Source organism: Larus michahellis, chromosome 1, assembly GCF_964199755.1.
Source record: "Larus michahellis chromosome 1, bLarMic1.1, whole genome shotgun sequence".
NCBI classification, from domain to species: Eukaryota; Metazoa; Chordata; class Aves; order Charadriiformes; family Laridae; genus Larus; species Larus michahellis.
In genome coordinates, this window is record NC_133896.1 from 200252116 (window position 1) to 200269239 (window position 17124).

General features: G+C 40.0%; 1 protein-coding gene across 2 annotated transcripts in view; it reads right to left on the reverse strand.

Annotated features, from left to right (window-relative positions):
* The window catches only part of WASF3 (WASP family member 3), an 82723-nt gene that overhangs the window by 26040 nt on the left and 39559 nt on the right, over positions 1-17124 (reverse strand). For both annotated transcript variants that reach the window (XM_074568821.1, XM_074568812.1), the window contains exon 4: positions 6593-6735. In XM_074568821.1, the coding sequence (XP_074424922.1) occupies positions 6593-6725 (133 nt within the window). In that variant the 5' untranslated portion in view covers positions 6726-6735. The remainder of the gene's footprint in view (positions 1-6592; positions 6736-17124) is intronic.

Below are 17124 nucleotides of genomic sequence, written 5' to 3' on the forward strand. Positions count from 1 at the left end.
GCCCCACCATTTGCCATGGACTGATCCAGACTGCACTGGAACAGGGTGAAGCTCCAGAACATCTGCAGTACATTGATGACATCATTGTATGGGGAAACACAGCAGAAGAAGTTTTTGAGAAAGGGAGTAAAATAGTCCAAATCCTTCTGAACGCTGGTTTTGCTATAAAGCGAAGTAAGGTCAAGGGACCTGCGCAGGAGATCCAGTTTTTAGGAATAAAATGGCAAGATGGACGCCGTCAGATCCCAATGGATGTGATCAACAAAATAGCAGCTATGTCTCCACCAACTAGTAAAAAGGAAACACAGGCTTTCTTAGGTATTGTGGGTTTTTGGAGAATGCATATCCCAGATTACAGTCAAATTGCAAGCCCTCTGTATCAAGTAACCCGGAAGAAGAATGATTTTAAATGGGGTCCTGAGCAACGACAAGCTTTTGAACAAATCAAACAGGAAATAGTCCATGCAGTGGCCCTGGGGCCAGTCCGGGCAGGACAAGATATTAAAAGTGTGCTCTACACCGCAGCCGGGGAGAACGGCCCTACCTGGAGCCTCTGGCAGAAAGCACCAGGGGAGACTCGAGGTCGACCCCTAGGGTTTTGGAGTCGTGGATACAGAGGATCCAAAGCCCGCTACACTCCAACAGAAAAAGAGATATTGGCAGCATATGAAGGGGTTCGAGCTGCTTCGGAAGTAGTTGGTACAGAAGCACAGCTCCTCTTAGCACCTCGACTGCCGGTGCTGGGTTGGATGTTCAAAGAAAGGGTCCCCACCACACATCATGCAACCGATGCTACATGGAGTAAGTGGATTGCACTGATCACGCAGCGAACTCGAATGGGAAACCCCAGTCGCCCAGGAATTCTGGAAGTGATCATGGACTGGCCAGAAGGCAAGGATTTCGGAATGTCACCAGAGGAGGAGGTGACGCGTGCAGAAGAGGCCCCACCATATAATAAACTGCCAGAAAATGAGAAGAAATATGCCCTGTTCACTGATGGGTCCTGCCGTATTGTGGGAAAGCATCGAAAGTGGAAGGCTGCTGTGTGGAGTCCTACACGACGGGTTGCAGAAGCCAGTGAGGGACAGGGTGAATCGAGCCAGTTTGCAGAGGTGAAGGCTATTCAGCTGGCTTTGGACATTGCTGAGCGAGAAAAATGGCCAGTACTTTATCTCTACACTGACTCATGGATGGTGGCAAATGCTCTGTGGGGGTGGTTACAGCAGTGGAAGCAGGGCAACTGGCAGCGCAGAGGCAAACCCATCTGGGCTGCTGACCTATGGCAAGATATTGCTGCCCGGATAGAGAATCTGGTTGTGAAAGTACGCCATGTAGATGCCCACGTACCGAAGAATCGGGCCACGGAGGAACATCAGAACAACCAGCAGGTGGATCGGGCCGCTAGGATTGAAGTGGCTCAGGTGGATCTGGACTGGCAACATAAGGGTGAACTATTCATAGCTCGGTGGGCCCATGACTCCTCAGGCCATCAAGGGAGAGATGCGACATATAGATGGGCTCGTGACCGAGGGGTGGACTTGACCATGGACACTATTGCACAGGTCATCCATGAATGTGAGACATGCGCTGCGATCAAACAAGCCAAGCGTTTGAAGCCTCTTTGGTATGGAGGGCGATGGCTGAAATACAAATATGGGGAGGCCTGGCAGATTGATTATATCACACTGCCACAAACCCGTCAAGGCAAGCGCTATGTGCTCACAATGGTGGAAGCAACCACTGGATGGCTGGAAACATACCCTGTGCCCCATGCCACTGCCCGGAACACTATCCTGGGCCTTGAAAAGCAAGTCCTGTGGCGACATGGTACCCCAGAGAGAATTGAGTCGGACAACGGGACTCATTTCCGAAACAGCCTCATAGACACCTGGGCCAAAGAGCATGGTATCGAGTGGGTGTATCACATCCCCTATCACGCACCAGCCTCTGGGAAGATAGAACGATACAATGGACTGTTAAAAACTACACTGAGAGCAATGGGTGGTGGGACTTTGAAACACTGGGATACACATTTAGCAAAAGCTACCTGGCTAGTTAACACCAGGGGATCTAACAATCGGGCTGGCCCTGCCCAATCAAAACTTCCACGTACTGTGGAAGGGGATAAAGTCCCCGTAGTGCACATGAAGAATATGCTAGGGAAGACAGTCTGGGTTAGTCCTGCCTCAGGCAAAGGCAAACCCATCCGTGGGATTGCTTTTGCCCAAGGACCTGGGTGCACTTGGTGGGTGATGCGGCAGGATGGGGAAGTCCGATGTGTACCTCATGGGGATCTGATTTTGGGCGAGAATAGCCAATGAATCAGATTGTGTGCTGTTAATTGCTAAGTAACACTGTCACTGTATGTCCTCATTGCTATAATTGCTATCAGTTGTACTACAAGTAAGGCACAGGGATGATGGGATAAGAACTGATCTCAGCAGCTGGCGCCCAGCAGTTTCCTCAAGATCTACATCTTCAGCCCACGGACTGCGTGCATGAGCCACACCAGGTGCACCAGTCACAAGCTCCGAAAAATACAGCATGCAACAGACCAGCACCACCCAGCATCTCACCTGCCCTGAGAGACTGTTCTAACAGATGGAGCCCAAAGCCGTGGATTAAAAGAACTCAACGGACACTTTGGAGGGATGGCCCATAAACTAAGGGCATTATATGTATGTGTGTATATATATATATACACACACACACATATATATATAACTGTATATATATATACTATATATATAGTATATATATATATACACTGTATATATATATATATATATAACAGGGGAAAGTGGTGGCAATTCATTGGAACCTGCTGGGCATGGCATAGATGGTATGGAATAAGGGGTGGATAATGTCCTGGTTCTGGTGGGGATAGGGTTAATTTTTCCTGGTATTCCATGCCATGTGAGCCACGCCCACCCTGAGCTGCCGGGGGAGGGGGCAGGAAGTTGCTGCTTAAAAGCGGGCTGGGGCGGCCCGGGTCCAGCCTGCGAGCGGAGCTGCGGTTCCATAATCGCGTTTGTATATTCCCCTATCCGTGTTGTTGTTGTTGTTGTTTGCCTGTTCCCTTTGCTGTCCTGTTAAACTGCCTTTGTCTCAACCCAAGAGTCTTGCCTTTTCTTACGATTCTTCCTGTATTAGGAAGGCGCAAGCGAGCAGCACGTGGTTCTTTGTTGCCGTCTGAGGCTAAACCACGACACACCTACACATTTCTAACTAATTAGGCATTAGAATCATGCTTCCCCCCCCCCCCCCCGCCTTTTTTTTAAAATAAGCAAAAGAGGTAGGCTGTTACTGAACAGGTCTCGATTCTTACTTGCCTCATCCTAGTACCTCCAGCATGATACCTAATGCCAAAAAATGCTGACTTCTCAACTCAACCCAACTGAGCCATGGTAAAGAGCAGAGTCACAGAAAGTGGGACACAGCGTGCTCAGGCCTGCAGGCAAAATAATTCCTCTGTTTTCTGTTGTACAGCAAAAAATGTACAGTATCACTTGCATATGGGTCAAAGTAAGTAACACTATACCCATGTACAGATGGCTTATACCTGTGCAGAAATAAGATTTCAGCCTGACAGGGAATATCTGAACGAATGGAGAAGCCAAAGATAGAAAAATACAAAATATTTAAAGGAAAGAAGTTAAGACGTGGTAATGTAACTTGAAACACAATGAATATATTAACGCACAGACTGAAATCTAATTAAGAAAAGCTCAACAAAAGAGTACATATGGACTTTTAATATTTAGTCTTCAATGACAATCAGATGTAATTTATTATTTCTTCCCCATATGTACATATATGCAAAACTCCAGAATGAAACCACAGTGCAACAGATCCTGTTGCAGAAAGCAGCTTTTTTCACTGGCTAGAGTCCTGCAGCCATCAGACCAAACTCCACTGCCAGAAGTAAGGGAGTATTTTGTGGAAGCTTTCTTCAAAGCCTTTGCTCCATGACTGTGTTTACTATGTAAAGCATCATGGTACTCACAAGCATGGGCTGCAAACGCTCCCAGTCCTGCCCCTGGTAGATTCTCTCCTCCCAAGTGGAGGTGAATCCCCTTGTCAAGTTTTTGCCTTATATAAAAGTGCACAGTTTCATATAGAATGCTTCTCACTCTGCCTGTGCTCCAAGCCAGCTGGCTGCAAACAAACCCAAATCTGAAGACATAACAGAAAAAAAAAAAGCAGCTCCACTGAGAGCACATTCCTTTTGGACAGGAACTTGTTCACATCTCCTGAAAAGAGCAGAGGCAGAAGCAAGCCAAATTTGTACGCAACAGCACAGATCTGCCAGTTTTTAAAATCCACACTGAACTCACAGTGCAACATTAAAAAACAGTGTGACTGCAAGACAGACCTGCACTTGCTCTCTCTATGCTTCAAGCTGTGGGAATACCAACAGGCTCTGATGCTGTCAGCGGGACATATTACATTAGCTCCAGCACAGCGTTTTTCTATGATCATTTCCTTGCTCCCAGTTGGCTTGAAACACAGGCAAAGCAAACGCTGTCTACAGAAAAAACCCTCTGCAAACATCACAGATTTTAGACTTGTGGACAAGCCTGGTGACAGACTTCACTCATTAAATACCATGTATTCATCTGTTAAAACAAAGGACACATCATTTATTTGCATAGATCTTTAACTTGACACAAATAAAGAACTTTAGGGCTGTCTACAGAGACTTCTGATGACCCAAGAAATACACCAAGGGAAAACTGCAGGATACGGATTGTGTAAGTAGCCAGTTCCTCAGCAACAATCGTAAGAGGATCTGCATAGGCAGTGTAACAGGCAGATTGGTCCCAAGACCAAATCTGGAGAAATGAAAGCTAGACATTCCTAGCAAGTCAGACAAGTGAAAAGGGTATTATTGACACGTTGGCGTTGTACAGTACCCAAATGAGGTCTTATCAAATATACGTGAATGTAATTAAGGAGATATTAGCCATTCTTCTCAATTTTCTGAAACTTAAGGATGTCAATACTGAGCAACTGCCTGATAAGAGAGTAAATGAAACAAAATGACAATACAAACACAAATTAACTATAAATAACATTAGACACTAAATCGGCAGCTACTGCTCAAGAAAGACCAGAGAATCACTTGGCAACTTCGCTGAAAATATCAACTCAATGTTTAGCAGCAATCAAAATTTTATAAATTCTTAGGGAACTAGTGATAAACAAAAAAAGTCTGTTTTGATTATGATTTGAAGTCCTCAACACTCCACCTTAAATAAACCCCAACATAGCCCAACTTACACAGCCAAAGCAGAAATAACAATGATCAGAACTACAAAATGGTTTCTATCCAGAGAGTTCTAACAGATCAGGACACTCCAACCTGGAAAAGACATCACTAGGAGAACACGATAAAAACTTAATAAAAATCACAGATGATTACAGAAATACACAAGATGAAAACACCTTTCATTATTTTTCATAACTCGAGAACAAAAATGCGTCAGAAGGAAGAAACAGATCAACTTCTATTGTGGGACACTCTGCCACACGTCATTGGGCAAGAAAACACTGCAATCCCTATGTGAACACCTCTAAGCAATTCCGCACATGACAGGTTTACAAATGCTCATTACACGGGATGATTCTGAGGGACCTCCAGCTCAGAAAATCCCTGCATCACTGACTACCGGTAAGGGGAACATGTTGTCTTTCTTCTACTCTTTAGCTAAGCATAGGCTATTTCGTATCATCACAAATTGAACACCAGACTTAGTGGGACTCGTAGTTTAAACTCCATACAGACTTTCTTACATTCTTCAACAATTTCCATTTACAAAGTGAAGAAACCGATGAAATGATAATTTCTTTTCTAGGACCAGAGCTATCAGCACAAACAACAGCTGCTGATTGTTAAACACTCTCTGAAGAAATCTTTTTTTCTCATTCATTAAGAAATATTATTCTTCTTGCAAGCACTCCAGGCATGCTTCCAGAATTGCTAGTTGGGGTGTCAACTAACAGGTGTACGGTACTGTCAGCTCTGTATGGAGCTGACGCTGGCTTGCCTCACCAGAAGCCTACAGGTTTTTTCAGTGAATGCCATTCTTTCAGTGTATGTGCTTCATTTCATTCATATGAATTGATCACACACACATATAAAGAAAAGCCTTAAAAAATATTAGCACATTAAAACAAGAGTTTACTGGCTTCATCCTATACAACTGAAAGCCAAGAATAACTCAAGTGCTAGTCTTGTTTCTTGCACCAATTTCTCTCATCTTAGAAAAATTCCCGGTTTTCTATAACATATTTTTGGTTGGTTGTTTTTCTGATAGTTTTGAGGGAGTTTGTTTGGGGTTTTTTTTGTTTGGGTTTTTTTTCATGGCTTTTTTTTTTTTACACTTGTAAATCTTAGAGAGGCTCTTGTATAAACTTCAAAATATAGAAGAGTGTAAAAGCAATGAAGTACCATTATATTATTATATTACATAAGCGGCAATGTCTTGTATCATGATTTTGCTATTTAAAACAAGTAGTCTTAAGGCTTTTCATTAATTCAGTTTTTTCATCAGGAATGAAATACTTGCAGGAAGTTACAGATACTTACTTAAGCTGCTTAGCTGGCGTATGATAGCAGCAAGGGTACTATTCGTTACACATTCCAGTTCACTAGTAATTCCCTCTGGCAGAGCTCCTCGGCAGAGATGTCGCGGTTCAATGTTCCTTTTCACCAAAGGCATGGCTCACAACCTGGAATTTACAGAAAATTATGTATTATATTTACAAAAATGAAATTAAGAGATATGCATCTGTCTAGCACATATTCCTTGGTTGTTTGGGTTTTTTTTTCCCTACAAAATACACTTCACCTTTCTTCTTTTAAAGCACTTTGCTTCAACGTTCCCACTGTAAGATACTGTATAATTCCTACCGAGGCATCAGAGTCACGCACTCAAGCCAGAACACAACAAGAGCACTGCAGATAAGCCCAGAGGATACAGTCTGTGTAGATAATATAAACTAAATCCAAGGCAAAAAGTGTAATATCTACTGTCTACACAGACCTGTGCTCCAGTACCAGAATCACCTAACTTGAGTGCACATTTGCATTTATAAAAAACTGGCAGTCCCCGCAGGAGTGGCAGGAAAATCACTGTCTGGAACAAGCTGGCTGGCTGCCTTGGCAAGCTGGACACCGACGGACTACCCATGCATTACAGCCCCCTGACTACGTCAGACACCGGCCTACCCTTGCTCCAACAGGTTTTTCGTCAAAATGCTAAACTCATCTGACAGATAAGGGCAAGGGCCTCACAGAAATAGGTTGGGTGAGAATAAGAAGCTGCAATGTAAGGAAGAAGATGGTTTTCCACAGGTGGTGCTGAATGACAATCTGAATGAAGTAAGAGCACATATTGAACAGATTTTGGGAGCACGGCAGATGCAAGATGACATTTATCTGAGAAAACAAAGGCTGTCAGAACTGCTTTTCTTGGAAAAATAGAAGAAACTAGGATGGGGAAAACAAATACAAAAAGAGATCTCAAAGTGTCACAAAAAGGCACAATGGCATAGAAAACACCAGCTTGCAGAGAGCAGCTTTGAGAGCAAGGATGCCCAAGGGGGACAGAATTCCCCCAAAAGGGAAATGAGAGCATATAATATAAAAAGTTCTGAAGTGGTTTTCTTTAAAATGGTATTAACACAATTATGAGTCTATTTGATTAGCTTTTTTTAAACACTGACAATTCAATGTCCATGCATTACTTATGAATAATATTCTGTTTAAAGATTATATGGTATTGAAATTTTCTGGAATGAGAAGTTACAGTGTTACCAAGGACATAAGTTCATTTGGAAAAGACTTAACCGAAAACTTCTTTTTTATTGCACTAAAGCAATTAAAGTAACCCTTCCATTTCTCTCATTAAAATCACATTAGTAAATTAAAAAGACCTTTTTTGCTTTTCAAATGTTGCATAGTGATCTCTGTAATGACTTTCCCCCTGAAGGTTTAAAATATTTTCTTCTCAAGAACATTTCTAAAAAATTAACAACTTTTAAGCAATTAGCAAAAAGCAAATTATTTAACTGTAAGATTATTTCAGCACAGGCCAGGAAGAAATAGGCTCATGACTTCTGAGCAGTAGCCTTGAATTTCATTTTACATCTTTCTTAATATGAGAAAGTTTATTCAAATACGTCAGAATTTAAGGCCAGATGAGTTTGCTAAGTTTTAAACAATACATCAGAGGTAAGAGAAGAACAATTTTTATTTTACATTAGACCAAAAAGCTTCTTGTTTCTGTTCCATGTTTTCGTATTCCTCTACAAACAGATGCATTTTAAAATATCGCTTCATATCCAATGCAGTCAGTTTTCTGGACTTGATCAAAAAATAGGTAAAAACTGGAAATTCACAATTATTGAAGAGCAACATTGAGCAACACCACACTGCAAATAGGCTAGGCTAGCACAGTGCAACTATGAAATAAAAGTCATTATGAGGAATTATTTCACTCGGCAATAAAAGTTTCATAAACATAATTAGTAAGAAGTAAATTAACAGGAGCATAAATCAGTGCTAAAGCAGCCAATTCCAAATCTTAGTACTACTCCAACACACAAGCTGCAATTTTTGGTTTTCTCTGTATTATTAACAACACTGTCATACAAACAGGCATTAAAAAAAGGGTAAAAAGACTCCCTACAACAATGACAACAGAATTCCTGAAATATTGGTGGGTGACTAGCCATCTCAAAATTGTCTTTCCTTAGAACTAATTTTTATGTGCAATTCGTCAGTAAAACACTTTGGTAAAAAAGGCAACCATTCTACTGGGTTTGGGCATTGTGGAGGTTGGTTTGTTTGCTTTTTTAAGAGAATTACTGGGAATGTGTTTTGCTACACATGTTCATCCTCTCAATTTCTTTTTTTTAACTGATCTTACTTAAACCCTTAAATGAAAAGACCAGAAGATTAGCAGAATAAAGCCTGGTTTCCCATGGCTTTCTGTCTAGCATTCTCAGAGCTGGCCCCCCTCTTACCTTTTGCAGTTTACCTGACTTTTCCCCCCCAACCCACGCAATGCACCAGGGCCAGTCGGAAGCTGGCTGCACGCTGGCTGGCTAATTGCCTGCTACCTCTTGAAACATCCACCACACTGAGTATAATCAAAATTCCTTTCACCAGGAGCACTAATTTAAGTGCCTTCTCCACATCATGTTCTTCCTTGCCTATAAAAGCTATTTTGAAGAAAACATAGAACTGCAGTTTGACTTTTTCCTTTTCTCATCAATTCTTTATGAAATGGTCCAATGCGTTCAAGAGTTAGCACAGGGGAGAGACAGACCGACACAAGACGTCCCATTTCTTTAAAGAGCAAGCTAAAACACACAGCAGTGCTGAGAGTGGGGGGAAAAACAAGTTTAATTTTTGAATGCATAATTTAAATTATTATGCATCCACCTCATTTCAGTGTGAAGTTTAATTCCAAAAGGTAAACTGAACACTGATGAGTAAATACATGCCACAGATTAAACAATGCCATAACTGCTCCTGATCGGGGGGTGGGGGGGCGGGAGGGGGGGCACAGAGCCGGGGAGGGAAAGCCTGCAATTGCAATTTTCTTCTGGTTTAAAACCTTCAACTATCTGAATCAAACACTTACAGATCCTACCCAGTCTTAAACCACACACAGTATTTTTTTAAGTTTCTGACTTAACTACCAGATAGCAATGGTGGCGCTTATCACAGCATTGAAAAATTTTCTCTTTGCCTATTAGAAACACACCTGTTCTTTATTTACCAATTTAAATAAAAACAAAGTAACATATAACCTGTTAGTAAATAGAAAAGCTCACATCCTTGCCACTAAAGCACTACCTCTCTTTTCTTCACCACACACACAACTAAACGAACTTAATCTCTCAAAGAAACTTCATGAGAAGTGGAGCTAATATCTTTTCAAAATATATGTAACAGGAGATTAAACAAGAAAACAAGACAAAATAAGCCCCAATTACAGGAGCTTCATCAGGCTCAACCAGGCTGGGGGGTAGTATGTTACCAGGTGCAGAAGAAAAAGCTTTGGCAATAGCAGTTCCATTGCCTTCCCAATTCATCTTCCACCTGTTTCGAGCCACACTTCAGCCCCAGCTTATTACGAGATGAGAGATTCATTGTGATACTCTGTCACTGTGTTAAACACATTAGCATTTGGTAAATCACACTCAGATTTACAACACAGAGGTTAACTAACAACAACTTTTTTTTCTAGCCCCAAATAAATGGAAAACATAAGGCAAAGAAGTTGTTATTCTTTTCAAAAATTGTATCAGTTCAGAAGATCAGGACCAATCCTAGTGGATCATTTTATTACATATTTTACCCTGGCTAAGTACGCAATACAGCCCTAGACTTACCAGCATAAACAAGTCCAACGCTGCTCCCTGCACAGAGACACCTATGCTGGACACAGCTAGCTTTAAACCACCGGCTGCATCTGACACGAGAGATGGAGGATGTAGAAAGATGCTGTACCACACATATATAACTGGCTGCACTAGACATGTATAAGACACTAGCATCAGACCAGAAAAACGGGAGCAGAAAATTGGGAGTCAAAAGGTGAAGAAGAAAACTAAGAGGGTAAGATGTGGCTTAACATCTTACTAAATCCATACGTGCCTCGTTGGATGTGGATCGGACGCAACATCTGGCTGGATTGAACTCTGACTGGAGCACAACCAGACACTGCTCTCCAAACCCCACAGCCATCAGCAACTGCAGCGCTAACCTAACTCCATTTCCACACACATTCTGAAAGGATGGGACATCAGAAGCTTGAATTAGCTTAGATCAGCCCATTAAAAATTCACATTAACCATGCTCCCTCAGTACTCTCGCCTCCCTTTTTCTTCTTTTCCCCCACCCCCCATAAAAACTTGCGTAACTGCCTTTGTTTTAAAATTAGAAGGCACTTATCCCAGTAGTTATTGCTGTAGAGGCAAGGAAGGTACAGAAAGAAATAATCAAAGAATTTTTGCTTTTCTTTCCACACTTCCCCTGTAGTTGCAGAAGTATCGCTCCAGGTCAGCTCGGACCACCTTCCTCTGGCCAACAGCTGTTAAACTGCATGTAGGAAGTTTGACATTGTCTTGGCAAGTCAGATTTTAAAAAAATCAAGTAGAAAGCAGATGTATAGTAACAAACATGAAAGATGACAAACACAATGTACAATCTTTCCAAACAACAGCAGAGCACAGCTATTACAAGAGACACGCCGGGTTTTCAAATATTTGAGCAACTGGCAAAAACCCAAAGCACCAGCTGTTCCCCAAACCTGCCTTTTGCCCTTTCACATCCCCAAAAAGGCACTGTTATTTACACTAGGACTAAAAGTATGTAGCTGAATTTCATGGTTCTTGTAACATTACAAGTTCTTTATACCACAAAACGAATGCCAATTCATTATACAGTCCCTCTACTTGTGAATGTTTCCTTATTACATTTTCTCAAAGACATTGTTCAATCCCTTTTTTAAACTCTTAAGAGATTCCTTCTTATAGCCTCTAGTAAAATATAACAAAGCTGAACATTTTTACCATGAAAAAGAGCTTTCCGTACATCCATCCCAAATTCTCCCCAAATATACACTATTATTTTCAGTGAGCTTTAGAGCTTTTCATTGATGAATCTCATGGTCCCGTATAAAAAGGGAGAAACTACCATAATTCTCTTCCTGTGGAGAAGAAAAACAAGAGATGGATTGAATACACAGCTTGTCCACATATGGATTGCCACATCCCATGTAGCAGATAGGATTCCATTCAAAATTAAGCACCTAAATTTGTATAACTACACATGTATGAGCTCAGTGCCCGTATTCAGCAGAAGCCTACAGAGCAACTAAATCACTGCATCTATTGATAGACAGATAGCAGGATGACATGGTGAGCTCAGACACCTCATGCGTGAGCTCTGCTATGCACCCACCTAAATCTAGGTGTCTGAATCTAGAACCACATTTCACCTCAAAACCAGAGAAAAACTGTCAGTTTCCTCACCTCTAGCCCCACGATGAAGTTACACTACCTCCTAATCACGCTGTCTCTATGCCTAGGGCATTTCAACACTTCAGATGTTCACAGGCAGTTAAGTTTTCCCATACCTAGTGTTCTTGCACTCAATTCAACAGGCTAAATTTCCATCTCTGAATGGCACCCAATATGGTAATACTGCCCATTTTCCTATTCAAGTTTGTAATTCTAGACAGTCTGCAATCGCCTCACCTTCAAAATTTATGTATGTGCTAAATAGGAAGAGAAGGGAAAGAGGAAGATGAAGGACCCCAAACACTAGTTTTTTAGATGCTCTCCATTTTTTCCCACAGAGTCGCTATTATCACAGATCTCCCTGTCCTCAAAAGGCCCCTCATCTTTCACCACAGAACACAAAGAAGGGGCTACATGGATAGCAGACACCACTATCCTCTTAACTTAAGGGAAGGAAAGGAATACACATGTCTTTATTTGTGTCCTTTTCTGTTTTTTCCTTTGGCCTAAACGCTGATGACTAGGAATACGATGTTCAGGAACCTTTCTTATTTATCATCTGTGAACATCATCTACTTTATCATCAGTGACAACTTAATAACAAATACACTGAAAGTAGCAAATAGTCTGGGAATCATTATTTTAAGTTCGTGATCCATATAATGTCATTCTTCTGCACTTTTTAAAGTTTGGGTTTGTTTTTTTTTAAATTTGTCACAATTTAAGAGACAAACAGTGTGTTAATTTTTATTAGTTAGTATACTTTTTTTTCATGTTTCCCCTAATTTTTAATGCAACTCTCTTGATTTTGATACTGAGTTTGCTGAAACAAGGGGGAACATTTTTTAGACATACATAACAGCATCTAATAGAATTCTGTTCCTTACGGATAACTGAAAATCAAGAACAATTTTTCTTATCCATAGCAAACATCTTTCAACAAGACAATACACATAAAGTGAAATGCCTAGAAAATGCCCATCTCAAAAGAATAGCTAAAATTTAATATATAGCAAACTCTATCAATGTTATCTCCCCAGAATTTCCTCCTGATCTACCTGAAAGGCATGACAGTCAAGGCTGGAATGAAAATAAGTTTTTTTCTTCTTAGCATCAGACCACCACTTCTGATTCTCCTCTCACGCCATACCAAGCTGAGTACTGGCAATGATGAAACGGGCACAGAAATCCCTAAAGCAATTTTGTTTCTTTAATGGAGCTTTCATTTTAATGTCTGTTGCAATGAGCTATTTCTGACGGTTCACCAACTTAGGTGGTGGTTTGGTTTTGGTTTTTTTTTATTTGGCTGGGTTTTTGTCTGTGCTGAGCAATTCAGGGCAGATTTTATGGTCCAGGGATATTATGAAGGAATCAAGATATTAAGCAATGACAAGAAAAAGGACAACAGGCGAGGGGATGGTGTTTGGTTTTATTTACAACCTAAATATATTTTATGGACTTACTTTTCCCTAGCCAACCCTCCACATCTCCAAAAAACCCATAAGAAGCATAACAAAAATTTTGAGTTGGTAGTAACCTCTGCTACCACTGTGGGTCTGCAACACAAAAAGTTTACAGAACCATTAAAAGGTGAACATATTAATTTAGAAGTTTCCTCCAATTAAAAAGCTGTGAGAGAAAAAAGTAAATGGGTCTCCACAGCACTGAACACTTATGTTTCAATTACCTTAATACATTTAGTTCTCATCAGAATTTCACACTAATATTAACTCTAAATAAGCATCTGCAAGATGACGTTCCCTAATGTATGGAAAAAAGGTCCTGAAAATTATATAAACTGAAATTAAGTAACTATTCTTTCTATGAAAGTACACATTGTAATATAAAGGAGGATTTAAAATATTATCAGCAATTCTGAAGACAAGTCAGAAATCTGCATTATTTTCTCCAAACCTTGCTGGATGATTAGTATTTTTTTTTGGCTTTGTTCTACCATGGCATCTTTGCATTACCTGTTGACTGTGCTTTAAGAAGGTTATTTGTGCACCTGCCATGCTGTAACAGTGTTAAAGGTCTCAGCAACTTTAAGTACTTGCGTCTATAGTTCACTGCTTAATAAGCATTTCTCAATGAACAAGACTGAAGGATTGCTTTAAAGAAATTACTGCTTTAAATTTTTTCTTCCCAATAGAAATTATTCCAAAACTACAATCCCCACATTAACTTTTCTCTATCACAACATTTTTCCCCAGCAGTTTCCAAGGAAATATAAAGTTTCATCTTCTGCTCCAGAATAAAGGATCGTATACATCTCATCCAATTAAATGGCTTCACCATTGTTAGAGGAAGAAATAGAAAGATTTCTTGCTCTCTGCTGATGAAGCAAGCATACAATCAGTAGCATAATCAAGGTTACTGCATTGTTTTACCTCCATTTCTGGGTATACAACCATAGTTCTTTCAGGCCCAACTAAAAGATATCTATGAAATACAGAACACATCTACTGTCTAGGAATATCAGTTTTTTCCCCTGAATTAAATTTTTTCATTGTCCAAATTAATGGATTTTGCAATTTACATTCACAGCACTTTTTCACACTGCCAAATACACAAAAAACACCGCCAGTAAATTAGTTTGGATTTTTTTTCCCCTGTCACTTAAATCTTTATACTTTTTAAAGATGCTTTATGATTTTTTATAAAGATACAGGCAAACATATACACACTGTATTTTTCATATTGAAGTACTTGCTTTTTTAAAAAAAACGCTAATCATTTACTTTGTTTCTTCACAGGATAAGCTTTCCCCATCTGTGAATATCCCTCAGTTAGTTTTAACCTTTCTTCTTTTTTCATGCTTATCTTTCCTCTGAAAGCTGAGATCTTTGTTTGGCTGTGTCACCTTCTTCTGTTTAACTTTCTCACTTAGAATAGCTTAGTGCACTACAATAATAGTAGTTTCAGGCTTTAAGCGTCTCATTCTCAAGTAGCCTTCTTGAATCTAACGTAAGATTCCCAGTCCTTAAAATTCTTTTCCTTAAACACAAAACAGTGGAAGAAAAACCCTGTGGTCCCAACTGAAGCTATTTCTTAAGCTTTTAAATAAGATTCCTCCTTCACTAACACATTTTAATCTTCTTTGGTACACTTAATGTTACTTAGATATCTATTGAAGAACAGATTTGCTTACCTGAAAACTAATACAGGTTCAGAGATTGCACAATACAATAGCTTGCTGTACTGAATCCAGTCACTCTGCCAGCATCGGATCCACCCACCCTTTTCTACTCATCCTGTATCAGGATAAAGATGATCCAGGACATCTTCACACATGACTAAAGTCTTTCGTTTCTAGATCATATGCTATCCTTTCCCCAACCAAAATTTTGTTCATTATGCCAAAACACTAATCACGCTTTCTCTCAAAAGAAATAAGGCTAAAGGGTACTAAAGAAATCCAACTGATTAAACTGGAAGTCATCCACATGTGATATACCTCTTGCTGTACAAAAAAAAAATCAGGATAAAAAAGTACATGAAGAGCATGGACTGAAAAACTCTGGGAAAATGTGTACAGAAGCATTGATCCAACATAAAATTTAAATCTGGTTTAACAGAACGATATGACCTGATACTGTGCTTGAAGGTAAAAGGTGGCTGGTCACATCAATACAGCATGCTGAATGGGAAAAAAAGTTGATTTGTGCCCGTCCGGGGTCATGTCCAGACCAAACACTGTTAAATTTATTCATTGTTCTATATAAATCACATTTTCTCTTCTGTCTTCTTTCCATACCCACATGGATAATGTAACCACACATGCAATGACGACAATTCACATTGTTGCTTTCCACTGAACGAACAGTGACCAGTTTAAAGTATCAACAAAAGATGCCGACACGTTAATCTTGTTCTTAGCATGATGGCTGCTCATCCTGCTCATAGTCCCTTTCCAGATGGCTCAGTGTGAAAGCAATAGTGGGATGAGGAAAAAGGAATATTCCATACTGTTCTGAACATCTGTTCCACTGCCTTTATACATAAAAAAAACCCAACCTTACTGCCACTATCAATTTTACTATTTCAACCTAATACTACTAGGCTAACACTATGTAAAAGTGTTATGCGTGTACATGAGAAAGGAAAAATGTCTTTAAGTCACATAAGAGCATTTGTTTACTTTTTGCTGTCTTAAGAATGGACTTGTTTCAATAAACAAGTACTTACACTGCACTGAAAACACATTTTTCTTTCATGTGACCTTTCTTGAAATCTGTATTATTCTCCAAGAATTTATTATCGTCCCTTCTCCTATTCAAGCAAAGAGAACTGAACTGAGTCACCATTTGTTTCCCTTTAGTTTTATTTGTTTGTCTTTACTGAAGAGATATACACTATGCATTTAAGCTTGTTTAAATTTTATTTGAACAGTTTTGCACAGCAACTCAAAAATATTTTCCTTGTGCATATACAGATATAGTGGTAGCTCTTTGTTTTTTAAGCAGAGGTGAAAAAGAAATAGAGATAAATATTTTGCTACGGCATGCAGTCTACCTCTCAAATAACATTTACCCTTTAAGAATACCATCTCTTGAAAAGAAGCACTCAGCCAGAACAAGGAGAAGGAACTCAGCGTGGAGTTAAGAAAGCGAAGGAAGCAGCGCTTTGTCCTGCAGCACAGGAAAAAAGACTTAGATTGATCATCCCCCCTCTTTTGTATCATCGTCTTGACATGTGCGAACCATACGGCTGCTGAATTATTCAGTTCTTTCTACTTTGAATAACCAACGATTACATACATGAAAATTCAGAAGTACTGAAACACTGACTGGAAAAATGGCATCCTGTGAAATCTAATTTTGTTTTAACCTTTAGGACCTAAATGGCAAAATCCAGTGAGGAGCATAAACTGGATGAGGTCAAAAGGAACAAAATCACAAAACAGCAGAGAGCTGGTTATAACACCAAGCTAATTAGGTCAGGAACAGCCTTCTACTAGCAGGTCAAAGTGTTTCCAGATGTCAGCAGGCTTGGATCTTATCAGATTTGAGTATAGAGTTCATTGTGCAGATAGATCCACATATTTCTCTCTCTTCATAGCCAAACTCAGCAGCCCAGATA